Below are 26642 nucleotides of genomic sequence, written 5' to 3'. Positions count from 1 at the left end.
GTCTCTCTCACCCTGGGTTATGTGACAACTGCCAAGCCAGAGCCAGATTACTGAAGGGGTGGGGGGGGGGGAGTGAGGAGGAGAGTGTAGTTGGAATCTTTCGACCAAGAGAGACAGGCTTCTGTCTCAATTCAAGAAAGAAGGTTTCTCGCGCAGCTATTGGGATCTCTCGCAGGCCCTGGCGGTCGCCCGGGCTTTCCTTGGATGCTGACAAGTGCCGGAAGCACACCACCCATCCAGTCAAGCGTGCCGCCTCTCACAAGGCGCCTCCCACAGGCGGGTGGGTGGTGCGGGGGAGCCCGCGGTGCACGGGGACCCGCGCTCCCCCAGCCAGCCCCCACTCACCCACCTTCCCAGTCACAGTGGGGCTGTGGCGCACACCGTCCCTCCCCCAGTCGCCGCCTCCGTTCCGCAGCAGCCCATCTCTCCACCCTACTCCTTCTCTAGTCTCTGCAGCCCGGGGCCCAGACTGGTTCCAACTTCCCGAGCGCAGCGCCGGGGATCGTGGGAGAGAAATCCCGGCGGCGCCCGCACCTGTATGGGCGAGTCTGGCCAACTGGTTTTCACCAAACGGAAAAAGAGGATCCTAGTCGGCCCCTGCAGGGTGCGCGCAGGCTGCGCTTCTAGGAAAGCCAGGCACCACCGACCCAGGAGTGCTACCTCTCCCATCCCGCTTGCGGTCAAATTGCCCGCCACAGTACCGGCGCCTCTCCTCGTCCATTTCCCAGCGAGAGTGACAGCGGCGACTTCGCCAGCCGTCTGGAGTTTCCCCAACGCGCTTCGGTGGTCAGTGTGCATTTTTCACTTGAAAGGCTGCATTCCCGCGTCCTCCACCCGACCACAGAAAGGTGTCACAGGGACAGCAACGCACGGGTTCCCCAGGAAACTAGGTAGAAACTGACCCTGAGGGCTCACACCCGGCTTCTGCCACAGACACACCCTCAAGCCCCTGCCTCTGCCAACAGACTTGGGCTGGGCCCCGGAGGCAGCAACCCACCCGCACTCGCTTCCACCGCCGCGGCTACCAGAGCCCGGGTCCCGCGGAACGCGCGGCCCCCCGCCCGGCCTCTGCCACTTGGCAGCCGGAGGCCTCGGGACGAGTCCCAGGGCCGGGGGGAGGAAAGAAGAGAGTGTGGAGACAGCGGGGTACTCACGGGCCCGCCGTCCACCCCGTCAGCCGGAGGGGCCGCTCCGGCCGGCTCGCCTCCGTTGGCCGTGCGCATGCGTCCCGCGAGTGCCTTCTTTCTTATTACAATGCCCAGTGCTGTCCAGACTACGCCGGAGACAGCTCTTGGCGCCTCTCCCTTGCCTGCAGCTCGTGGGCTCTGCGTTCGCCCTCTTCTCCCTCTGGCTTCCTCCCTTAGCTCTGCCTCCTCCCCGCCCCCTCACGCCTCCTCCCGGGGCCAGGCAATCCCCGGGCTCGCCTGCCTCCCGAGGCGGCAGTGGCGATGCACTCCCGGGCAGCGGGGGCAGGGGGACACCCCCGGGACCCAGGCCGCAGCCCCCTCCTCCAGTCCCAGATCAGACAGACGGTGTGGAGAGTGTGGGTGCAACGCGGAGCGGACAATGGGGGCTCCCTTGCAGGGCGCTCGCGGGAGAGGCTTGAGTGTGCGGAGCTGCGTGCTGGGATCTTCTGAATGAAATGAGGAGGAGGAATGAGCACTGGGGGGCGGCCAGCGGAGGGTAGGCTGGGTCCAAGGGAGAGTTATGCCAGTGCACCAGCTAGCCTCTGCGGGGCAGCCTCCTACCCTTCCCAGGCTGCAGGCGTACCTCGGAGCTCTGTCCCTCCCTCCACACCCACGGGCAGCCTCCGCCTCCACCTCCAGCTCTCCCGCTCTGAACTGGGCTCCTCGCTCAGCTTCAGAGAGCCGGAGCCCGGAGGTTGCCACCTGGTGAAAGCGTGGGAGGGTGGGATGGAGTGGAGGGAAATCTGAGCTCCCATAAGGATCCCGCTGAGACCTTTAGTTTTTCCCCCTTCTTCCGGGGCTCCTGAATCCTCGGGGAGGACGGAGGAACGGAGAGCCACGGAGGGACCCCTGCCGCCCAATTCTGAGGGGACAGCTCGGCCAGAGGCAGTGCGCCCGCGCTCCGAGGGTTCAACTGAGGCGGGAGGCTGACCTGACCAAAAAAAAAAAATAATAATAATAACATCACGTCATTTCCTCCCCCGGCGCCTGAGGTGGGGTGGGAGAGCTAGCGCCAGGAGCCAGCGGGGGCGCCTGGGGGCTGCACAGCGGAGGGAGCGGAGATGGAGGTGCTGAGAGCCCCGCGGGGCCTCTGAGGGGCCACCGTCCCCTCCCGCCTCCAGGGGCCAGGAGTGAGGAAAAGGCCCTGTTAGAAAGTAGCGTGGCTATCTTTCAGGGTGTCCGGGATATCCCACGCCCTTTCCTCGAGCGTTCCCTGCCCATCCAGACCTTCTCAGCCTCCCTGCTGTGGGTTCCCGAGGGAACGGGTCTGAGGGTGGCGAAGGGGACCCAGAAGCTGGTGTCGGCGTGGGGCCGACGCAGGGCGTTGTGGAGACCACGGTACTCACAGGCATGGGCGAACTCTGCCTGGCGCAGACATCCTTCTTCCCGGGCTCGACGATCCCCTGGGCCAGCCTCAGTGGGTCACCCCCCGGGGGACGGACGGGCATGGCCAGCGCTGCCCCAAGCAGGAGCGGGAGGCGGCCTGGCAGCTCACCCTGCCCCCGAGAGGGGCCAGCGGCCGTCGGGGCGGGAAGCAGGAGAGAGCAGTCTGGGAGCCGCCAGGGAGCCTCCTGAGAGGGTCGCCGGAGAAGGTGAGAGAAGACCCGCGCAAGGTCGGAGAGCGGGCTAGAAAGCAGACTGAGAAGCTTCAGGGCAGCGGACGAGCCTGGGAGCTGTGCAGGATCGGACAGGGCAGGGCCGGGGCGGGAGAGAGACAAAAGCAGCACAGTTACTGTCGGGTCCTACAGCTCCTTGCAACCTTTTGAGGCGCTGCTTTGGCGGTGCAAGAGCAAGTCGGTTCGGAGCAAAAGGAAAGGTTATACTTGGCTCCTTTTCTTTGCTCCTCCGCCACCCGCCCCACTTGCTCTGGCTCCATGCTGCTTAAAGTGTGGCCCACAGAAATGCAGAATCTCAGGCCCCATCCTAACGAATGAGTCCAAATCTTTACCTTGGTGTTCCCCGGGGGATTTGTTTGCACGTGGACTGTGTGATGTAGGGAATGGATTGGTCTGCGCAGATATCTCTGGATGAAGACCACAACTGAGGTTTTGCAATTCCGGTTCTTCCCCCTTACTCCTCTGAGCCCCATTCTCTAGTCTTTCCCCTCCCGGGAGAGCCTGGAGCTCTACCTGCCAGGAGGCACAGAACTGAACTTGGGGCTCAGTTCCATGGGGATAGTTGTTTAAGGAAAGCCTGGATAATGGGTGAGAATGGAAATCCCAGACCCCCTTAAGCTGATGGAGAAAGGCTTGGCTCTGGAGGTGCTGGGTGGATGGACTCCATGTTGGGCTCTTAGTACATCCCCTTGCCGCACTCCACTTGTGAATACTATTGCACAGAACACAGGTCTCTTTGTCTTCTAATTGCTACTTGGGAAACCTAAACAATGGTTTTTTTTTTTTTTCCTTGGAAAGGGAGGAAAGGATAACTCTTGCGAACCATTAATCTGGAAGTCAGGAGCTCAGGATTCTACATTCAGCCTTGCCGCTAACTTGGCCAACGTGGGGACTCTGTTCTTGGAGTTCATCCATTCCGCTTATAAAGCGAAGGAATTGCACTTTGCGGCAGTGAAAGGCCACTTGCCTCATTCAGGCTCTTGTCTTTGAGACCCTCTCCCCGCCAAGGTTTAGTGTGGCTACAAATGGGAACCTAAATTAGCCAATCCAAACACCTTCCTCAAGCAAAACAATTTAATCTGTGTGTGAAAAACAGGAGTGGCGGTTGCCAAGAAAAATGAAGGTGGAGGCGGGAAGCAGCGAATGAAAGTGACAAGGTGGGGGAGGTGGGCGCGGGAGGGCGCGGGTCCCAGGGGCGCGGCAGGCGCTCTCCACGGTCCTGAAGGTGGGTGCGGCCCAGGCGGCCTCGAGGGCCTGGAGCGGTTCCCCCGCCCCGCAGTTGGAAGGTCTGGTGTGTTTTCCTTTGGCTGTGGAAGCCTTGTGGGAAGCGATTGTGAGAGAGGAGGGAGGAAACCTAGCAACCCATTCTCATTCATGAGGCCCTTTCTGGGAAGCTGCCGAGCGCGTTGGCTGATTTGTCTATCAGCCGTTTGTATGCGCCAAAGAGAGTGGAACTCGGTTTGCATTTCCGAGCAAGTTCATACTTTGGCGCTTCCCCTCATTACTTTTTCTGGAGAATTGGGGTCGTTCTCCTATAATTCGTATTCCCCTCGTTCACATGCGTCCCTACCCCGCTTCCTGGCACAGTGTTTTTATCTTAAGAGTTGGGGCTGGGCGCCAGGGTGGTTTCTGGAGAACCCCTAAAGGCAGGGAAGTGGGTGACTTGGAAAGCTCTCAGGACTGGCCTTGGTGCCCAATGTGAGTGGCCAAAGGTCCGTCTTGTTTCACCGTGGACAGGGGCAGGCGATATGCGCTTTGGGATGGGGGTTGGGGCAAGGACCAGAAGGAGGTGATGCGCACCTACTGGGGACTTTGGGACTGGCTGGGGCTCTGGAGGTCAGGAGCATGACTGTACTCACTCGAGGTTTCCCGTTCTGCCCACTCGCCAGGACATGAATGAAGCAGAAAACCCTGCAAGTGAGTGGGGGCCCATCTTTCTACAGAGCACCTCCAACTCCCAGGGGCCCCATGTGGGCCTTGCGGAGGTCCCAGAATTTGACATCCCAGGCCTTATGCGAACATGTGAACTGGTAACCCGACCCGTGTCTGTTCTCCCCTCACCCTAGTTCTTCTCCCAGAGGCCCATGCATGCCCCCTCTTTAGGCCCCCTCTTCAGGCATGCTTCATTAGGCATTTTGCTTCGCTCCCGTGCCTCAAGACAGAGGCCCTTGTAAGGGAAGTGGTGGAAATGTTGAGGCAGAATAAAAGTCCTAAGTCCAAATCCCTGAAAAACAAAGCTGGAGCTCCTTTACTCTTCCCAGGCATTCACCATTTGCTATGCCCTGGGCTGTTCTCCTTGCCAGACCTGGCTGGGAGCCTGCTGCTCTGTGATCACTATCAGCTTCCTGACCAGTGCAGGCGTGAGATAGAGGGTGATGCGCCAAAGTGCTGGAACCCAGGGACCTGCTCCTGCCCTCTTGGCGAAGTCAGAGCCATAGAACATCGGGGTAGTCACCAAGTCCTAGTTCAGAAAAATGTCCGCAGGAAGACCTTCAGCTGGGTGGTGCTCTCTATGAAGCCAGAGTGCAGGTGGCAGGCTGAGGGCTTCAACAACATCAATCCAGAACGGGAATCAGAATGAAATCCTTTTTCTGCAAGCACTGGTCCTTGAGGGTCCCAGAAGGCTAACAGAATCTAAGTCTCTAAGATCACCACAGATCCCCACTTCCCAAGTCACGGTAAATATCTGGCCCCCTTTTCAAAAGCAAACTGAATAGTTAGCATTCACACCTTAAGTCGCTGGTTGCATCTGAGACAGAATTAACCACCTTTTTTTTTTTTTAACCAAAAAGATTCTGAGCACTTTCAAATTAAAATCACACTCGAGATGGAATACAAAATTAGATTTACTTCTGTGGAGTGACCTATTTTTCTCCTGAACTCTACTTATTAAGCTTCATTTTGCTGCAGTTTAACCATAATATGTATTTTTGTTTCATTATGCATTTAGACATCATTCTTCCATTTGGGTGTTGACAAGGTCATCTTTTCTGCAGTGATGATAAATTACACAGATTGGAAGATGGCAATAAATGAACCAGACTTTCAGACTTACAGGGTATGAATTTGAGGTCAAACTATTTATTAACAGGTTTTCTCAATGCTCCTTGGGATCTCCATGTTCCTACTGGAAGTCCAACTGCAAAAAAAAAAGGTCTCTGAAGCTCATAATTAGTTATGACTTCATCCATTCTTTTATTAACATTTAAAGTGTTTATATCTGGGGCTCACGTGGAAAGATCATAGGGAGATAGTGGAAGGGTACTTCAAAAAGTTTGTGGGAAATTCAAATTAGAGTGGGCATGTTAGCCTGGCAATTAATCTGACTGTGGGTCTCCTGTTGGAGTACTTGAGTTCGATCCCTGGCTTTGACTCCTGATTCCAGCCTTCTGTTCAGGTTGAGTCTGGGAAGCAGAGAGGTTGACACAAACAGTTCAGTGTCTGTCAAGGCCTGTGGATTGAGTGTCTGTCTCCCAGTTTTGGCCATGCTCAGTCCTGGTTGTTAGTAGGTGTAGGGAGAATAAAGATACTGTCTCTATTAATCTTGCTCCTCTCTCTCTCTCTCTCTGCCTGTCAAAAACATTTTTAAAAGATAGAATTAAAAGTTAATTTTATTTTGGTGTGAATTTGTTTTGAAATTATAGTATATGAGGTATCTTCAAAACACTCATGTAAAATGAATATTCTGGGAAAAACAGCATGGGTAAAACATTTTTTGGACCTAAATAAACTTCTCCTAAAACATTATTTTGTTTATTTGAAATGCAAAATTACAGATAGAGGGAGAGAAAGAGATCTTCCACTTGTGGTTCATTGCACAGATGGCCAGGAGCCAAGAACCAGGAGCCAGGAACTTCATATGGGTCTCCCACTTGAGGGAAAAGGCCCAAGCACTTGAGCCTTCTTCCTTTGCTTTCTCAGGCACATTAGCAGGAGCTGAATATGAAATGGAGCAGGTAGGCCTCAAACCAGTGCCCATATAGGATGCTGGCATTGCAGGCTGCAGCAGCTTAACTCACTATATCACAACATTGGTCTCTAAACTTATCTCTTAATTTCATTTTCCCACAACACTTCAAAGTAAATATATAATGGGGAAACTTATAATAAAGAAGGAGGAACTTGGAATGGAAGTGGAGTGGACAAAAAAATGAATGCTGCTGTAAACACCATATATGACTGGGCAAGGAAACCCTTCAAGGCTGTCTGCCTTGCTTTTGCAAAGATAACAAGGCCCTGTGCCCTTTCGACAGTTAGTGATATCTATCTCAGGTTAGGCTATGGGAATTTATTAGAAAACTGATTGTCAGGGCTGGCATGTGGTATAGAGGAGAAAGTTGCCAGCATTCTGTATGGATGTTCATTTGTGTCCTGGCTGTCCCACTTCTAATCTTTCCCTTGCTTATCATCTGGGAAAAGCAGTGGAAGATGGCCCAGGTGCCTGTTAGAGAACTGGAATAAGCTCCTGGCTTTGGTCTGGCCCAACCCTGGCCATTGCAGCCATCTGGGGAGTGAACCTATAAACAGAAGACAGATTTTCTCTCTCTCTTCCTCTGTCTCTGTAACTCTGACTTTCAAATAAATAAATTAAAAACAAAAAACAAAAAACACCTGATTCTCTGCTATAGCTTAAATATGTGCTTCCAGACCCTAATGGAGTAGTTGAGAGATGGGACCTTTGATAATGATAAATCCATTATTGAATTAAAGGATTAACATGTATTTCAGGAGTTATTTTGTTATAAAGGCAAGCTTGGGGCTTTTTCCAATATCAGCATCCCTGATCAGAACGCCAGTTTGTGTCCTGGCTGCTCTGCTTTGGATCCAGCTCCCTGCCAATGTGCCTATGAAGACAGCAGAATATGATTCAAGGAGGTGGGCACTTTCAATCCATATCAGAGATCTAGATGGAGTTCAGGTTTCAGTCTTTCCCAGCCTTGCAGCTACTGCAACCATTTGGGGAATGATCCATCTGATAGAAAATTCTCTCCTCTCTCTCCCTATCTCTCCTGTCTCTTGCCTTCTTTCTTTAGCTCTCTAAATAAATACGTGAATCCTTTTTAAAAAGCTAAAAGCTGAGCTGGTATTGTGCAATAGTGAGTGAAGCTACTGCCCGTGATGTCAGCATTCAGTATGTATGCCTATTCAAGTCTTAACTTCTTCACTTCCAACCCAGCACCCTGTAACTGGCCCGAGTAAAGTACTGGGAAGCCAGCTCAAATATTCAGGCTGTGCCACCCACATGGGAGAGACCCCAAGGAAGCTAGTGTTCCTGACTCCTGGCCATAGCCTTTTCCAACCCTGACATTGTGGCCATTTTGGGAGTGAACTAGCCAAGCCAATAGATTTCTCTCTCTCTGTAACTGACTCAATTAGAAATAAGAAATAAAAGCAAGCTCTGTCTGACTTTCTCACTTTGTTTCACTCTATGATGTCTTCCCTCGAGCTATGATGAAAACATAGACTCCTGTTAGCTGCCAAGCAGTTGTTGCTGGTGCCATGTTCTTAGGTCTCCTTGCTGCTAGAATGGTGAGTTAAATAAACCCTAAAGTTTCCTGGTATCAAGAATTTTGTTACAGTAACAGAAAACAGAGTAAGACTATATCCAAAAATGAACTCTAAGCCTTTTCCTTCTGAAATTTTGACCATCTCAGTAAATGTCACTTTGATTCTTTTTGTTCAGGACCAAAACATTGACATTTCCCTAAATCTTCATTTCTGTTCTCAAGCCAAATCCATCTTCTTATATTCACGGCCACCACCCTGTGTTACTGGATGACTTGTTTTCCCCCAGTCCCTGCCTCCAGTTTCTATGCTGTCATCCCTATCCCAGCACTTTAAAATATGGCTTAATTCAGACATAGTGCTATTGCCCTCATATAATTAGGAAGAGGTCCAGCAGAAGTAGGGAAGTCATACTCCAGTATGATTGGTGTCTTAACAAAAGAAGGAAATTTGGATACAGAAATATACACAAAGAGAATGCCATTATACATAAAGGTAGAAATTGGGCTGATGCATCTGCCAGTCATGGAATATCAAAGACAGTTAGCAAACCACAAGATGCTAACAAGAAGCATGGAGCAGATTCTCCCTCACATGGAATTTAACCCAAGGATTGCAACACAGCAACCTTGGCTGTGTTTCTGCCTTGCCTGTCCTGTCCTGTGACATCAGCTCTTATCTGACTGTCCAACCTATACTCCTCAGAGGTGCTCACCTCCACAATTTCATAAATCAGTTCCTTAAAATAAATCTCTCCAACACACACACACACGCACATCCCTGTGCAATCTGTTGTTCCTACCTGGGAAACTGACTAATTGACCCCCACTAATGCTATTTCTACTTTTGCTTATCCACATTTCCCTCATTGTCTAGTTTCAATTTCGAAGTTACAATTGTCTTTCTAAAACATAGGTCAGATTGTGTCATCCTTCTGCTCCAGATTTTTACTGGTTTCTCCTCCCAGAATAAACTCCTAAATCTTTATATTAGCCCTCAAAGTGCTGCATGAAGGTGCTACTTGCCCTAAGATCTCTTTTGTACCCCTGTCCCATAATAGTGCTTTTTTTTTTCTCCATAGCACTTGTCATGATCTGATATAGTGTATCTTCACTTGTTTCTTTGTGAAATGTAATCTCATCAGATCTGGCACCATGCCTCAGCAAACTACTCCTCCACCCTGTGATGCTGGCATCCCATGTGGGTGCCAGTTCCTGTCTTGACTGCTGCACTTCCGATTCGGCTCTCTGCTTGTGGCCTGGAAGAGCAGTGGAGGATGGTCCAAGGCCTTAGGACCCTGCACCCACATGGGAGACCCGGAGGAGGCTACTAGCACCTAGCTTTGGATCAGCTCAGCTCGGGCGCTTGTGGCCATTTGGAGAGTGAACCAGTAGATGAAAGATTCTCACTCTCTTTCTCTATATCTAACATAAATAAAGAACAAAAGCAAGAATAAAGTAGAACATACATTATCTTGAATAGTAGAAAGGAGGGAGGAATAACAAGTTATTTTTTAGTGAAAAAACATCTTCTGTTTGGGAAAAGTAAGTTCTGAAGATAGTGATAGTAGCAGAACATTATGAAGGAGTTCATGCCATTGAATTGTGCACTTAAAAAGGTTAAAACAGTGCGTTTTATGGTATTATATTATGCTACAACTTATTAAAAAATTAAAACCACTTAAGAGGTGTGGAGAGAGGAGTCCAAGGAAGTCCATTCATACAAGAAGGGCAGTTGCATTAATTGCTCCTGATTTTCCACCTGTCTCTTGGGATTCTTTCACTTTGACTTCTGCGACCAGCATTCAAAGTTTTTGAAAAATAAAGAGTACCTGGTCCTATTTGAGTGTTGGAATTTGGTGGAGCATAGTAGTATCATGAAGAAGGACAAAGAAAATATTTGAAGCCAGGACCAGATCAATAGACTTGTAAGCCATTCTTATTCAGCTTTTCAACAATTGTTGAGTAACAGGCAGATGTGACAGGCATGATCCTAGATACTTGAAATTCAAAGTGACCTTCTCTCATGATATGAGAAATTGAGGATGTAGAAAGAATCTTGGACTTTATATCAAAACAATGGGAAGCCAGTGAAAGGCTTTCAATAAGTTATTGACAACTTGGTTTATTTTGTTAAGGACTCACTTGGCTGCTCTGTGTTGGAATAAATGCAGAGTGCAGCACCAAGGGTAACAGTGAAACAGGTGGCTTTGTACTGGTCCAGGTGAGAGAAGCTGATCATTTGGACAGGGAATAGGAGTAAAAATGCAAAGAAATGGAGAGGTTTGATAAACATTTTGGAGATAAAATTAACAGAAATTCAGGTAATTGTATTTACAAGCCGAGATAAAGGGATCCAAAGATAATCCTTAGTCTTTTGGCTGAGTAGTCAAGTGGCTTACTGAAATGAGGAAGACCGGGGGAGGAGAAGAAAGAATCTCAGCAAAGACAGATTTTTGAGATGCCTATGAATCATTCATTTGGAGATGTCAAGTGTCCTTGAGTTCAGGTAGAGAGGTCTGGGTAGGAATTTAGGAGATGCAAACTTAGAAGCCATTCGTATAAAATGGTATTTAAAGCAATTGGAATTGGGTTAGATCCCCAGAGACCAGGAGAGAGACAAGGGGAGAGAGAGCCAGACTGGATCAACCTATAGGATTTGAATCACATTTAGGCTGTTAAACATAATCACATTTGTGATCTAGAAAGATCTCTCCGCTGTTTGATGTTGCTTAGAAGGATGCATGACTGTAGCCCAGGTGGTAGCGGGTAAAGCTACCACCTGAGCTGAAATTTCATGTGGGCTCTAGTTAGAGTCCCAGCTGCTCCATTTTCTAATCCAACTCCCTGCTAATGCACCTGGAAAAGCATGGGAAAATGGTCCAAGTCCTTGGGTCCCTATACCCATGGGGGAGACCTGGAAAATGTTCCTGATTCTTAGCTTTGGACTCACCTAACCCTAGCTGTAGACATTTGGTGACTAAGTCAGCAGGTGAAAGATGTTTCTCTCTTTTTGTGTGTATCTCCTTCTCTTTCTTTCAATACTGTTTTCTAAGTAAAAAAATATTTTTTTTTATAACAGTAGGCATGCCTGGAAAGAGGAAACTGATCAAAAAAGAGACTTTTTAAATATAAATAATAGTGATTTGATCTAGGAAGGTGGTACATTATGGAATGGAGATAAGCAAACAAATTAAGGGGTATGTTTTTTCTTAAAGATTTATTCATTTTTGTTGGAAAGGCAATTTACACAGAGAAGGACAGACAGGTGGAAAGATCTTTCATCTGCTGTTTTCACTCCCCAAATGGTTGTAACAGCCAGAGCTGAGCTAATCCAAAGCTAGGAGCCCAGCCAGAACCAAAAGCCAAGAACTTCTTCCAGGTTTCCCAAGTGGGTGTAAGGTCCCAAGGCTTTGGCCATCCTCTGCTGCTTTCCTAGGCCACAACCAGGGATTTGGATGGGAAGTGGAGCAGCTAGGACACAATCCGATGCCTATATGGGATTCAGGTACTTGCAGGTGGAGGATTAGCCAATTGAGCCACTGTGCCTGTCTCAAGGGACATGTATTTTTAATTTATTTATTGAGAAGGCATCAGAGACAGTCACATACACAGAGACACTTGTCCATGCACAAACATATACACAGCAGTCCTTCAACAGCCTGTTGGGTGGAAGGAACCCCATGACTTAGGTCATTTTTGCTGCGTTCCTGGGTCTGCATCATCAGAATCCTAGAATCAGAAGTGGAGCTGGGCATTGAATCTAGGCACTCCAATATGGGACATGAATGTCATAGCCACTGTGCCTATCACTTGCCGCCAAAAGGATACTTTTGAGTGGTGTGGACAAAACTTGGGGATTGTTTTGACATGATAAATGGTAAGATCAAAATCAAGGGTTATTACCCCATATATCAAGTTTAATGATTCTGTTTGCTAAAATAAAAGACACAGGAAAAGGAAGATTTAGGAAATGCAAAAATATATTTCTAATTCAAAAAGCTTTTTTCATTTTCTTTGTAATTTGAGGCTGGTGTGGGGGTAGTGGGGACTTATCTGCTAGCTTGTTCTCTAAATGCCCGCAATGGCCAGGGCTGAGCTGGGCTAAGGCCAATCCAGTTCTCCCACATGGATGACAGGTCTCAATTGTTTGAGCTATTATTACTGCCTCTCAGGATTTGCACTAGGAGGAAACTGGAGTAGGGAACAAGAACCAGAAGGAGGCTTCAAATATGGGAAATGGGCATCTTAACTGCTAGGGTAAACGCCTGCCCCCTTGTTATTGATTTTCTAGTTCCTATTAGATTGGAAAATTCAGATGGCTAGCAGATATTTGTGTATTCATGTGTGGACTGCAGAAGATAAAGCTAAGTGGAGTCATCAATTAATCAGGCTGAAAGCTATTGGTACCACCAAGATTAGGTTAGGGAGAACGAGTGAAATCAGAAGAAAAGGCCAAGAGTGACAGTAATTTCCAAGGTTTTAGAGTCAAATGGCATTAAGAATTTGCAAGATAGGCAGACAACAGAGCATTCAAAGGATAGAAGGCAAGAAAAAGGACATTATCCATTAAGCCCAAGACAGTGCTCACAGGGTGTGTCATTTATGCTTCATAATGAACCTTGCTGCAAGCAGGAATTAGTTTCATGTGCATGTTACAGAAGACTCTAAACAGTGAGAGACTCAAAAGGGTGAGCACCCTTGACCAAAGAGCAGGTGTGGACTAACTGGATGCTGAACCCTTGCTTTTTAATAGAATACACATTTATCAACAATGTCACTGTGATAGATGACTATCATTGGCATCAGGGAATAAATATAACTTTATTCTTTACATTATTGTCTTTAAGAGTTTGAGTTTTTTCAGATGTGACAGCTTTTAGTCTCTACCACTTGTCTTCCTGCTTTGTCCTGCCCTTTGACAAGCTGATAGGAACCTAAGAAGTTCAAATCTTGCAAGCCCCAGGCCTTGCCCAGTCAAAAGCTGTGTTCTGTTCTCTGTCCTCTCACACAATTTTTGGATCTGCTTGGGACCCTGCTCTGCTCTTTGCAGAATGCCTCATCATATGACAGATTAAGCTCCCTTTGTGTGTACGTGTAAGTTCATCAATGTCTGTGTCCCAGTTACACTCTAAGTTTGTGGGAGCTCATCTGTCTGTAAGGTATGACTACACACTGCGTTAGTTCCCAGCAGTGAGGTTGTACTCTTCCAATTTTGCATATTCCACTCAAAAAATGTGAATGAACTAACTACAGTTTTATATGGTAGAATTATGAATAGCCCGTCTGCCCAAATCCTGAGGTTTCAAGAGCGACCTAAGCTTTCTATCTCATTTAATGAACCATTAAAAAGAAAAGCACAAGTGAAACAAAGTAAAACTGCTGCTTTTTCTTCTGGAACATTCTGTACCTTCAGGGAACAGGAAGGAATTACCATTACATATACTATCATTAAATTAAAATGAAAATTCAAAATACAATTTAGAAGTGTTAGTGATTTTTTTTGGTGGGGGAGCTACAGCTACATAACGATTGTATTTATTCAAACTACTATAGCAATTTTAAAAACATTTATCTGAGAAGCAGAGATAGAAAGAGAAGAGAACTCATCCATGTGTTGGCTCACTCCCAAAATTTTCACAATGCTCAGGGATGAATCTGAGAGCCAGAAATTCAATACAGGTCTCCCATGAGCTGGGGAGGCACTCAACTACTTGAACCATCACCCACTGCCTCTCAGAGACCAGTAAGCAAGTCGAACAGGGAGCAGAACGAGGACTGAAACCGGGCGCTCTGATGTGAGATGTGGGCATCTGAACCACCTGCCCAAGTGTCTTTCTCATTAGTGTACTGTGGTTTCTTATCATGGAAGTTTACAATCCAGTCAATTCCTAAAGAAAAGTAGGAGGAAAAAAGTCCCATGTAGGAAAAAAATTGTCCTCTATTTTGCATACATATCTTATTATTAAAATAACAGGCTTTTATTTTACCCTGAGGTAGAAGTCTTTATAAAATGTTCTCAGGTGTATTTCAGTAAATCCTTCAGACCCTTTCCACACTGCACTCCTTACTGTTAGCGCTTAAACTGCACACCAGTGAGGTGAGGTGACTTCTCTTAGGACCAATAAGAATAGAGCTGAGTCCCCAGCCTCCACCACCTTGCAGTAATGTTTCTTGATCCCACATTCAGGAGACACATGGTCATTATTTTCTGATGCCAATAGCAGAAATCCATCTCAGTGACATTGTTGAGTCATGCTTTCAACAAATTAATCTTTTTAGCCACTGAGCCATCACGCTGGGCTCCAAATTAATTCCTTTAGGACAAAATTCCCATTTTTTTCTTCTTTGTACACTTAGTAAATAACAGGAATTCCATGACTAGTACATATACATATATATATACACACACACATACATATCTATCTATCTATCTATATCTATATATATATATATATATATCTACACTGGAGATTGAATTTCTCACTTGTATAGATTCTATAGGTACTAAGCCAGTTAGTAACATAACTGGTGATGTTCCACTTTTCTTAGTAAATTGATTGTCTGAGATTCTAAAAGAACAATATAGCCTGTGTAATGGTGTGATTTTCATAACCAAGGAACATGATTTTATGCATAAACAGGGCATTAGTGATCCTAAAAATCACCAACATTCCAGTGAGTAACAATAAACACCAAAGTGTGACGGTTTTTGGAGAATCTGCCTCAGGTAGTGTCAAACATATTAGGCAGATTAAACCCATAGAACTCAGAATGTTGTGGAGTTTGAAATTAAAAGTAATTCTCAAAACGATATGTATTTTCTCAAGTTTCTATTTAAATATTCTTCTTTTTAGGAAGTGTGTAGTCTTAGTATAACAAAGCTTTTCAAAATGATTGGCAGTCAAGTCTAATAGCATGATAAATCCTATATATTTCTTTTTGTTCCCTATGCAATTTTCCTTAAAAAATATAAAACAGGTGAACAGGAGTTCATCTCTATTATTTTATCTAAGGCTTCTCAAAGATTGATGTCAGTAACTATGAGAAATGAAAAATCTTTCATCAAAATCCTAAGAGTTGGAGAAAGCAAATGCAGGCACAGAAATGTATGAAACATTCGGGGCATGGAGCTGCTCAGAATAATAAAGTCTGCTGAGTACATCATATATTCATAATAAGTTTATATACCTGTAAACCATCTTCCTAGTAGTGCTGTCTTCTTGGTCCTATCAGCCTCTCTGGGCCCCACCGCTCTCCCAAGGCACCCAGGGAATGAGGGGAGAAGGCTGAGAAAAGCACAAGCTAGAGCAGCCGTAGGTTGTGGGAGAGGCACAGAGAGGGAGAGGGAGGTCCTCGCACAAGTTTCCCTTGAGTCTCATACCACTTGGGCTACCACTGGCTACTTCCCAGGATCTGCATTAGCAGGAGGTTAGAGTCAGGAGCCAGAGGCAGGTGGTGCTCCAGGGTGGGATGATGCAGATTTCTCAACCAGTATCTTCACTACCAGGCCAACTGTCCGTCCTTGGGTCATGTTATGATTGTTTGAAAGTTTGTTCGTTGAACACCTATTGTGTCTTGGTACTGGTTAGGTGATTGAGACTCAGATCCTCATGCTCATGGAGCTGAGAATTGAAGGGGGGTCAGATCGTAAAAGTTAAGAACAGTACATTGTGACAAGAGAAGGCACAACAGGAACAGATCCAACTGGAAATAGCTCTAAACCAAGACTCGGAGAAGTATGGGATGTCCCAAGGTAAAGGAAGGAGTATTGGGGACTTTTACTACAGTGGGCAAGGCATGGTCCTAGCACAGCTGATAGAAAGCTGCAGCAATGAGAACAAACGAGGATGTGTTAGGGACATTAATGTGCTTATTGACAGTATAAGGGAATGTATGAAAACAAGATGAGAAAAAAGGGTACAGCATTCTGCCTCATAACAACACACAAGTATTACTTGTTAATCAAGATTCTATGTATATTTTTAGATGCCTATTTTAAAAAATGTCACACAAAGTATTCCATGCCATACAGAGTCATCTGAACTTTCGGTCAATGAACAGCTGCTGAGTGGCTAGAAAGAGGGAGATGACATGGTCACATTAGGCTTTTAGGAGGACAGCGGCATGCAGGATAGGACACAATGAGAATATATAGCTGTGCTGTGTAGGCTCCCAACAGAACTGTTCAGAAGGTACTGTAATTTAATCAAGACTTAAGGCAGCCACAGTGGGGATGTTACTAAGTGCAGGCTTGGGAAAGCAGGTTGGCTCTGGATCTTTCTCTGGGGATTTGGTTGAGTTCCCGCTCTAAGGTAGGACCAAGGTGTGGATACGACTGTGAATGTTTGGGGAATGCACCAGCAGACGGGCTCTCTCTCTTTTCTCACAAATACTTTTTTTAAAAAGTTTTTTTTTAATTGGAAAGTCAAATATACAGAGAGGAGAAGAGACAGAGAGGAAGACCTTCCATTCATTGATTCACTACTCAAGCAGCCGTGATGACTGGCTCTGCTCCAGATCCGAAGCCAGGAGCCCAGAGCCTCTTCTGGGTCTCCCACATGGGTACAGGAACCCAAGGCTTTGGGCCATCCTTGACTGCTTTCCCAGGCCATAAGCAGGGAGCTGGATGGGAAGCAGGGCTTCCAGGATCAGAACCAGAGTCCATATGGGATCTTTGTGCCTGCAAGGTGAGGACTTTAGCTGCTAGGCTACCACACAGGGCCCACAAAGAGACTTTTTCTTTTTTTTTAAGATTTATTTACTTTTCGGGCTCGGCAGCGTGGCCTAGTGGCTAAGGTCCTCTCCTTGATCCCATATGGCTGCTGGTTCTAATCCCGGCAGCTCCACTTCCTCTCTATCTCTCCTCCTCTCAGTATATCTGACTTTGTAATAAAAATAAAATAAATAAATAAAAATAAAAAAAGAATAAATAATTCCTTTAAAAAAAATTTATTTACTTTTCATTACAAAGTAAGATATACAGAGAGGAGGAAAGACAGAGAGAAAGATCTTCTGTCCGATGATTCACTCCCCAAGTAACCGCAAAGGCCGGTGCTGTGTGGATCTGAAGCCGGGAACCAGGATCCTCTTCCAGGTCTCCCACACATTCAGGTACAGGGTCTCAAGGCTTTGGGCCGTCCTCGACTGCCCCCACCCCCCAGGCCACAAGCAGGGAGCTGGATGGGAAGTGGAGCTGCCGGGGTTAGAACCGGCGTTCATATGGGATCCCGGGGCGTTCAAGGCGAGGACTTTAGCCACTAGGCCACGCTGCTGAGCCCCACAAAGAGACTTTTAAAAAGTGACATCTTTGGGGCCTGGTGGGAGACCTGGAGGAAGTTCCTGGTTCCTGGCTTCCGATCGGCACAGCACTGGCTGTTACGGTCACTTGGGGTGTGAATCATCGGATGGAAGATCTTCCTCTCTTTGTTTCCTCTCTGTATTCTGACTTTGTAATAAAAATAAATCTTAAAAAAAAAGTGACATCATTTATAGGCAGTGATTGTTGGATATGAGTAATGGACACATACGATTTTATTATGCTATTCTCTGCTTTCATACATAGCTGATTTTTTTTAAAAGGACTTTTCAAGAATTTCTTTTTAATTTAGCAATTCATCTCATTCCTTCTTCAGTTGCAGTAGATGAGAGACTGAGGGATAGAAGCTGCCATGGCTGCATGAGCAAGCCTTATGGGTAAGAGGTTTGTTAAAATTCATCCCTTGGTAGGCTTGGCGCAGAATGGACTGCTCCATTTGTCCCCACAGTCCTGGGCCGGATCTCCCAATTTCACACTGGTGGAGCCTGAAAATCAACAAACAAGATGGCAAGGACAAAGGCAGACATTGTTCTACCCGAAGTGGACAATTTGTGACAGGGCTCAGGAAGCCGCCGGAGCTTTGTAGCTTTTCCAGTGGTTCCCAATAAACTGGGCTTTGTGCGAACCTCACTGAGGCCATATAGGGCCCTGCCGTTCTCTGGCTTTCTCCCTCTCCTGTCCAGGCTGCACAGAGAATTTAACAGTCATTGATTTTTTTTGAGTTGGATGTGACTGAATCATACTGTTCTGTTCGGCATTTTAAAAGGAGCTTTCCTTGGGGAAACTGCAGTTGGCAGTGTCTCGGAATTACACATTTTGAGAGCCATTCAAGATTCGTAAGTAATATTAATTCTTTTCAGGGTAAAAGAGACATTTGTCTGAAGGAAGATTTTAACAACTTGAAGAGATCAATAAATAAAAATAATGTCTCTGATTATCATTCATTTACATGATGGTGATATAGTAGAGAAATAGTGCATTTCTATCTACAAACTGATTGGCTAATAAGTATTGACTGTGCTGTTATTGTGGCCCACCTGCAAATAGAGATAACTATGTTAAAACCATTGTGGGCCTCATGTGGACTAGATCAGGGAAAAGCCAGGCTGGGCCTATTATTCCTACTGGTGCAATCTACAATTAGAGTGCGTGAGGGTTGTTTGGGTTTAGCCACAGCATCAGCTGGCACTGGGGGCTAATTCTGTCAAGTCAAACCACAGAACCACCTGGAGAGTGCATAATTCGGGAGTGGGAGTGTCCTGGGAAAAAGTGGGCCCCTCTCTCTTGGGTTACCACTCCCACAGAAGGGCACGAAAACTAGGACAGGGGCAGGGGTAGCTAGATAGAGAGACACCCAACAACATCCGTGAAGGCTGGATAGTTGAGCTGGTTAGATAGAACAAGGCTTTAATACCCATTGACATGCATGAGATCAGAAGGGGATGTGGGACAGACTGGACTAGTCTGCTACACATGCTGGCAAACCAGGGTAGGATGCAAACCTGATGGGGGATATTGTGGGTCGCTCTGACTAGCTGCAGCCCACACTGGTTTGTGTGAGGGCCGAATATGTGCTGGGCAGAACCAGGCTGGACTGCAATACCCATTGGTTCTAGTGGAAGACAGGGATGGAAACAGAACCAACCCAGCAATTGCAACCACCAGCTGATTGGGGCTATGGACTGTGCCAGACCCTGTGCTTGCTAGTACATACAAGAAGCTGGTCTGGGAACACCTCAGACAAAGTTTCTTTGAGGATCTTCCCAGTCGAAATGCTGGACTCAGAACCCTAACTAACCCAAAAGAGAGAATATAGAACAAATCCATCAACCACCTCAGCTATATGTTGGCAGTGAAAAACTGGGCAAATGGAGACTCTATGATGGCCTATGTCAATCAGTGGATTCTTCAGTGACCTCATCGTGCTTGGAGTGGCGAGATTGGCAGCAATTCAGAACTGCTGAACTATCAAAACCACTTGAGCAAGACCCTCGGAGCATGCCCCACATCAGGGACCTCGGGCGAGTGGGGGAGTGGGTGGGGCTTCTCCCTTAAAATCCCCTTTTACATCAGATATATTAAGGAAATAATAGGGAACTAATTGTCTTACCCATCTTCCTGTAGCGCTTGAAACTTTTTGCCTTAATTATGTAAAAATTGTCAAATAAACAAATAAATTTTAAAAATAAAATAAAACCATTGTGGGGCCCAGCATGATGGTTCAATGGCTAAATCCTTACCTTGTAAGTGTCGGGATCCCATATGGGTGCTGGTTTGTGTCCTGGTTGCTCCACTCCACACCCAGCTCCCTGCTTATGGTCTGGAAAGGCAGTAGAGGATGGCCCAAAGCCTTAGAACCCTGCACCTGTGTGGAAGACTCAGATGAAGCTTCTGGCTTCTGGCTTTGACTGAGCTCAGCTTTGGCCATTGTGGTCATTTGGGGAATGAGTTAATTGATGAAAGCCTTTCTCTCTGTCTCTCCTAGTCTGTAAACATTTGATATGTCTTTCTAATAAAATAAACAAACATTAATGTGGGGGAAATTGGCTACAAACCAAGCCCAGAAAGCTCCAGGGTGCTATGGATCTGCGGCGTGTGACCTGTACTTTGAAACTCATGTAGGAGTTTAAATCCCAGACTTAGCAACTCATGATTTCGAGATTTTCCCATCATGGTGTGCAGGAGTGAGGTCTTTGTGAAAGCAATTATGTTTTGATGAGGTCATTAAGGTGGGGCGCCATAATTGAATTCTGGTGGCCTTTTCAGAAAGGAGAGTGATGACACAAGTGCTCCATGCATAACATGACACAGCTTAGGGAGTCCTCATCCTGGCCTGTGCGATGCCATTTGAATTTTGCATCTGCAGAACCATGAACCAAAATACACCTCTTTTCTTAATAAGGCAGTCTGATTTGAGTGTTTTATACAATATTTTGTTCTAGTGACAAAAAGCTGACTAACACACAGGGAGTTCTCAGAAGAGCAGCCCAAGAACAAAAACCTGATCTATGGATTCAGACTTTTATGTTTTATTTCTTTTTCTGAAAGATTTACTTTATTTGAAAGACAAAGTGACAGAGAGGCAGAAACAGAGAAATCTACTATCTGCTGATTCATTCCCCAAGTGATCACAATGGCCAGGTCTGGGCTAGGCTGAAGTCAGGAACCTAGAATTCTCATCTGGGTCTCCCAAATGGGTGGCAGGAACCCACGTGCTTGAACCATCATCCCCCTGCATTTCCAGGTGCATTAGTAGGGAGCTGGATTAGAAGCAGGGCAGCTGGAACTCAAACCGGCTGTGGGATGCCAGCACCACAGCAGTAGATTAACCCATTGTTTCAATATTTACTTCAGATGCAGGTTTTTAAACAAAATTCAAAGTATCTGATTCTCTTTGGGAAAAAAAAACCCTTGCATCTTTACAGATTATGAACATTTTTACATTATCTCATGTAGTTTTTTCTGAAACAACCCATGGAAATTACAGAGGAGAGATGCTAATGAATTGATTTTATGGAGCTAAAAGAATGATTCAGAAAAAAAATCTATTTAGACCTGAATTCTGAAACGTTCTGACTGGTGGCGCGATGCATATTCCTGAACTTTTTCACTGACAAAGGATGTCTTCAAGTAATCAAACTTCAGTTCATGACAACTGAGCCTCAAGTTTTATTAGTAACAAACCCTGTAGTGCTTGAGTTCCCACCAGATGTCGTCATCCCCCATTCTTTCACTCCCTGCTTTGTTAGGAAGGAAGAGCCCATCCTACTCTTGGGAGCATAGCATGTTGATTGCATCTGAGCCTGAGGAAGGGCTGTGGGCACCAAGGAGGCAACTGAGCTCAGGGAGAAAAAAAATTTGAAAACGGCAGTGAGTCTCTGGGCCTCTGATTTCATGAAATCCACTTGTATGCATTTTCCTTTTTTCTTTGAGATTTCATCTGATAGATGAGCCCAGCAGGATTATAACTGGATCTTAGCCAAAGCAGTATGGAGAAAGAGCAGGTTAGGAAGTGACCAGAGAACACAGCCATGTTGTACCTTCCCTGTACTAAACAGTGGAAGGCCAGACCCAGCTGGGATTTGAACCTGGCTGCAGGGGGTGGGGAGGTTCTAAATAGTCCCTGAACTCGAAGTCTGTCCTGCTCAGATTTTATGTGGCCCCAATTACACTTTTGGGGATTCATGTCTGGATCTAATATGAGCAATCCCTTTAGATTTCATGAATAAAAAATCAATGTGTTAATTCATGTTCATCTAAGTGTGTGTGAATTTGAATTTTATTATTCTTTTTTCCTAAAAGGAGAAGCAGGAAAAAATGAAAGGGCTAGAGTAAGACTTGGAGGTTTTGGGAAAAGGTCTAGGTGGGTGATTGAGAGAGGAAGGCAGGCAAACTTGTCTTGTGTGAAACTAGCACTACCCAGACCTTTGACCATTGCATTCAAGTAATTTACTATTTATTTCATTTTAGTTATATAGTGTTCAAGTATTTAAATATACAATCTGCATTTATTGATAACTTGCAGATAAAAATATTCATGTGGTTGGGTATCAGATGGTCCACACTAGGTCAGTTGGGTCTGACCCAAGGCAGCAGGGAGGGCCACACAAAAACACTTCCTGGGCATTCTGTGTTCTCCTGGTCTATGGCTCTAGGTGTTGACTATAGTAGGAGGTTTTGTTGCTACAAGGTGATATCAAGGGCAACTAAAATTATCAACAGTAAGTTTATTTTGTTCACACTTTTGGAAGTGTGAACCAATACACACTCAAGGAGGCAGCAGGTGATAGCTCAAGTAATTGGATTCTGCCATTCATATAGCAGAGCTAGACTGAGTTCCTTTGCCTGGGTCTGTTGTAAACTTTTGGGGGGCTTAAATCAGCAGGAGTTCTTTGTCTTTCTAATTGGTAAAGAAAAAAGTTTAAAAAAAATAAGGTAAAACTTTAATGTAAAATTTTAAAAGCATTAACCATGATCTGAGAAGGCTTTGTGCATGCTGTCTTGAGTTTAACAGGGAAGTCAACATGGTTTTATGAGACCTTTGAATAGTGGAAATGAAATACAGATTTTTTTTTCTAAACTTTAGTTTGCAATTTGGGAAATAGAAAACTTATGAAAACAAAGAAAACAACCAGGATTTTCACAGTATATTATTTTAGACTTCCACCAGCATAGTTTACTATTTTAAAGATTCCTTGAAAGGTTAAGATGAGCTGTGCTGCCCATTGAATGGTTGGTTGCTAGTGGTCCCCACTGTATTATAGAAAGAGAATATAGAAAGTTGTATTACTTATTTATTTGGTATTTAATTTTAAAGGGTAAAGTCAAAGTTTTAGTTTTTGGGATTCTATAAAAATTATTATTATGTTAATTCTCAAAATAAAAAGAATGACTATGTTTATGACCTCTCATATTAATAATCCAGCCTTAACACTGAACAACAATTCTGCTTGACCTCTTACTCCCATACTTCTCTCCCTGCTGGATTATTTCAAAGCAAATTTTAGATCACCTGTCACTATGTCTGAAAACATTTTCATGCTCCCTATTTTCTTTGGAAGTGTGTCTAAATTGGCATATAAAAATTGCACATATTTATGGGGACCTTTGAGATTTTTTTTAAAGCATAGCTGTAGTCCCATTTAAGATGAGTAGTCTTGAGACAATCAAGAAGGCATTACAAAGAGTTCTTAGGCCACCCTCACCTACATGTTAAAAAAGTGGAGCCACATTAAGAGTTAAATAATCTTTTGGGCTTGTACCAGCTAACTACTGCAGATCTTCCTTACCTGAAGACTTCTCAGTTATTTCTAGAGTTCAGCAGGGTTAATCAAGCACTTACAACCAAGGTCTTGCTATCTCTACTTTACCATTTTCCACTTCTCTTACTTTGGTACTGTCACCTCAATACCTTGTAGTATTATCTTGCTGTGCCATTAACTTTTTAACTTTTTATATGCTGTGCCATATATGTCTGTGCTCCGAAGAGCACAGACATATATGTTATATATTCTTTTTTTTTTAAATTAAGATACACACAAGATCAGCATGATGCCTCATCATGGCTAATCGTCCACCTGTGGAATGGCATCCTATATAAATGCTTTACTTCTGGTCCAGCTCCCTGTTTATGGACTGGGAAAGTAGCAGAGGTTGGCTCAAGTCTTTGAACCACTGCACCAACATGGGAGTCCTGGAAGAATCTCCTGACTTCTGGCTCCAGACTGATTTAGCTCCTGGCCTTTGCGGCCATTTGGGGAGTGAACCATTATTTGGTCGGAAGGTCTCTCTCCTTCTCTATTTATTCTTTCTGTAAATCTGCTTTATAAATAAAAATAAATAAGTCTTTCTTAAAAAAGAAGATACATATGTACATACACAGGCTACCTTAAAAAGTTTTTGTATAAATGGAATATAAGTTTGGTTTGATGCAAAAAATCTTGAAACCCAAGCATAGTTTTTTCATAATAAATATTTTCCAAACATTTTGAAGACCCCATCATGTATGTGTATTTCTTTTTAAAGATTTATTTCTTTTACTTAAAATGAAGAGTTACAGGGAGGGAGAAGAAGAAAGAGAGAACTTTCCTATCTGCTGCTTCACATCTCAAATGGCTGGACAGGGTTGGCCAGGCCAAAGTCAGGAGCCTGGAACTTCATCCAGTTCTCCCTTATGGGTTTAGGAACTGAAGCACTTAGGTCATCTTCCACTGATCTCTTAGTTGCATTAGCAGAAAGGTGGATTAGAAGTAAAGCATCTAGGATTTGAAGTGACTGTATGAAGTGTGGGCACCACAGTCATTGGTTTAATATGATTTACTACAATGTAGGCCCTTTGTGTGTATTCTTTATGGTATACAAATTATGTTTTAAATTTTATTATTATTTTTTGTAGACCTTTGGTTTTTTGTTTACCACTATTCGTTCGTTCTCTGCTTTTAAAGGATTTTTTTTTTTAATTAGAAAGAGTTACAGAGAAGAGTGAGAGAGAGAGATCTTCCATTCACTGTTTCACTCCCAAAATGATTGCAACAGTCCTGGTTAGGTCAGGCTGAAGTCAGAACTGTGAGACTCCATTCAGGTTTCCTATGTAAGCTATATTCTACTGCTGTTCCAGGTACATTGGCATAGAGTTAGAGTCTAATTCTAATCATGGAGAAGCTGTGACTTGAACTGTACCCATATGAGGCATGTGGCGGCTTAGCTTGTTATGTTGCAACATCTGCCTGATTCTATTTCCTACTTTTCTTGTCATCATATTTTTTTTAATCTGAATTGAAAGATGCTCCAATTGGAGCTGAGTGGGTGGTGTAACAGGGACTATAAATGCTCAATGAAATGTTGCATTTCTCTACATTTCACAGATTCTTCTGCAGTTAGATTCACCATGGGCCCAAAAATGTGAACTTCAATATATACAACAGGATCAATCTCCCTGTGAACTCTCATGTGGTTTGATTATTACACTGTGGTGAATTCCAGCTTGCCAGACTTCTAGGGACAGGTTGAGTTAGGCTACCAGGTTGGCCCATTTTCTGCTGCCACTCCAGAACATCACAGACTAGTTGTTTTATAAAGAGAAGAAATTCATTTGGCTTATGGTTCTGGAAGCGGGGAAATCCAAGGACATGGTTTCAGAATTGGGCACGCTGCATCATACTGTGGCAAAAGGTGAGAGGGAAAGAGTCAACCAGCAAAGCAGGGTGGAGGTGAGAACAAGTGCCTTTTATGTACAACTCTCTTTTGCAAGAGCTGACACACTCCCATGACAGAATGTTAATTCATTCTTGAGGGCTCTGTCTTCATGACCCAATCACTTCAATCACTTCTCGGCCTTTTGGCTAAGATCAAGTATAGTATGACCCAATCACTTCCCAGTAGGCCCCACCTCCCAATACTTCAGCATTGGAGATCAAAGCTGCAACACCCAAATTTGGGAGAACCACCCAAACCAGAACTCCTACCTCCTTTGAGACTCTTAGTATAGGTCTGGTGTTTGAATCAGTCAATCTGAAACATTTTCTGTTATTGATAAAATATGCATTTATCACATCTTATGAGACTTTGAAAGTTTCCTTTTTCCATTGCCTTTGAAATTGGTCCGTTTCATTTAGTACTTTGAAACGCATGAGCTCCATTGTGTTAGAGTGTCTAAATTAGCTGTGTAAGAGGCAGGAATGATGACAAGCAACTGTTATGAGTAGCTGAAATACTATTTAACTTTACTTCTCTTTGTTTTGTTCATTAAAAATTAATTATTCATTGAAAAATAATGGTTATGTATACCTATGCTGCACAGATGGTGCTTTGCTGCATGAGCACACTTCAGCAAGATGAAATCAAACAAATTTAACTTATTCATCGCCTCACCTACTTCTCCTTTTCCTCCACCTCTTCATTCTCTTCCTCCTACTCCCTCCTTTTCCTCCTCCACCTCCTTCTCCTTCTTCTTACTGTGTATACTGAGAACATGTAAAATCTACTCTTGGGCCTGCATTCTGTGTGTGAGTTCAAGTTTGAACTCCACTTCTAGTTTCCACTCCCTGCTGGTGTGCACTCTGGGAGGAAGTAGGTGATGGCTCCAGTAGTTGTTAAGTCCCTGCTGTCCGTGTGGGAGATCTGGGTGGAGTTCCCAGCTCCATCTTTACCATGACCCAGTTCTGAGTATTCTGAGCATTTGGTGTACCAGTGGATGATTTCTGTGTCTGTATGTCTTTCTTTTTCTCTATGTTTCTCAACTAAATAAATAATTTTTGAAAATCTACTCTTACATTATCACCAACTGTGGTCACCATGCTGCATAACAAGTCACAAAACCATACTCTTCCTATTAACCAAAGCTGATCTCTTTTGACCAACATTGTCTCCTCCCATCTCCTACCCCAGTTTTGTTATTAATATCACATGATTGTCTTGGGTTCTGTGTGCTAAAGAGTAAGCAGTCAAAGAGCTTTTTTTCATTTTTCTAAGGATACACCCATGATCTTATTTATGGATCCCATCAAAGAAAAAATGA

General features: G+C 44.9%; 1 protein-coding gene across 2 annotated transcripts in view; it reads right to left on the bottom strand.

The window, feature by feature from the left end:
- The window catches only part of RGS20 (regulator of G protein signaling 20), a 106248-nt gene that overhangs the window by 75232 nt on the left and 4374 nt on the right, over positions 1-26642 (bottom strand). The window contains exons 2-3 of one of the 2 annotated variants that reach the window (XM_058668631.1): positions 4469-4476; positions 2534-2870 (exon numbers count right to left, since the gene is read on the bottom strand). In XM_058668631.1, coding sequence (XP_058524614.1) covers positions 2534-2870; positions 4469-4476 — 345 coding nt within the window. Of the gene's footprint in view, positions 1-1154; positions 1361-2533; positions 2871-4468; positions 4477-26642 lie in introns of those variants that run through there. The other variant, XM_058668630.1, reaches the window with a different exon arrangement.

The sequence above is a fragment of the Ochotona princeps genome, chromosome 9, assembly GCF_030435755.1.
Source record: "Ochotona princeps isolate mOchPri1 chromosome 9, mOchPri1.hap1, whole genome shotgun sequence".
Lineage (NCBI taxonomy): Eukaryota > Metazoa > Chordata > Mammalia > Lagomorpha > Ochotonidae > Ochotona > Ochotona princeps.
This window is presented reverse-complemented; position numbering and strand designations above follow the sequence as displayed.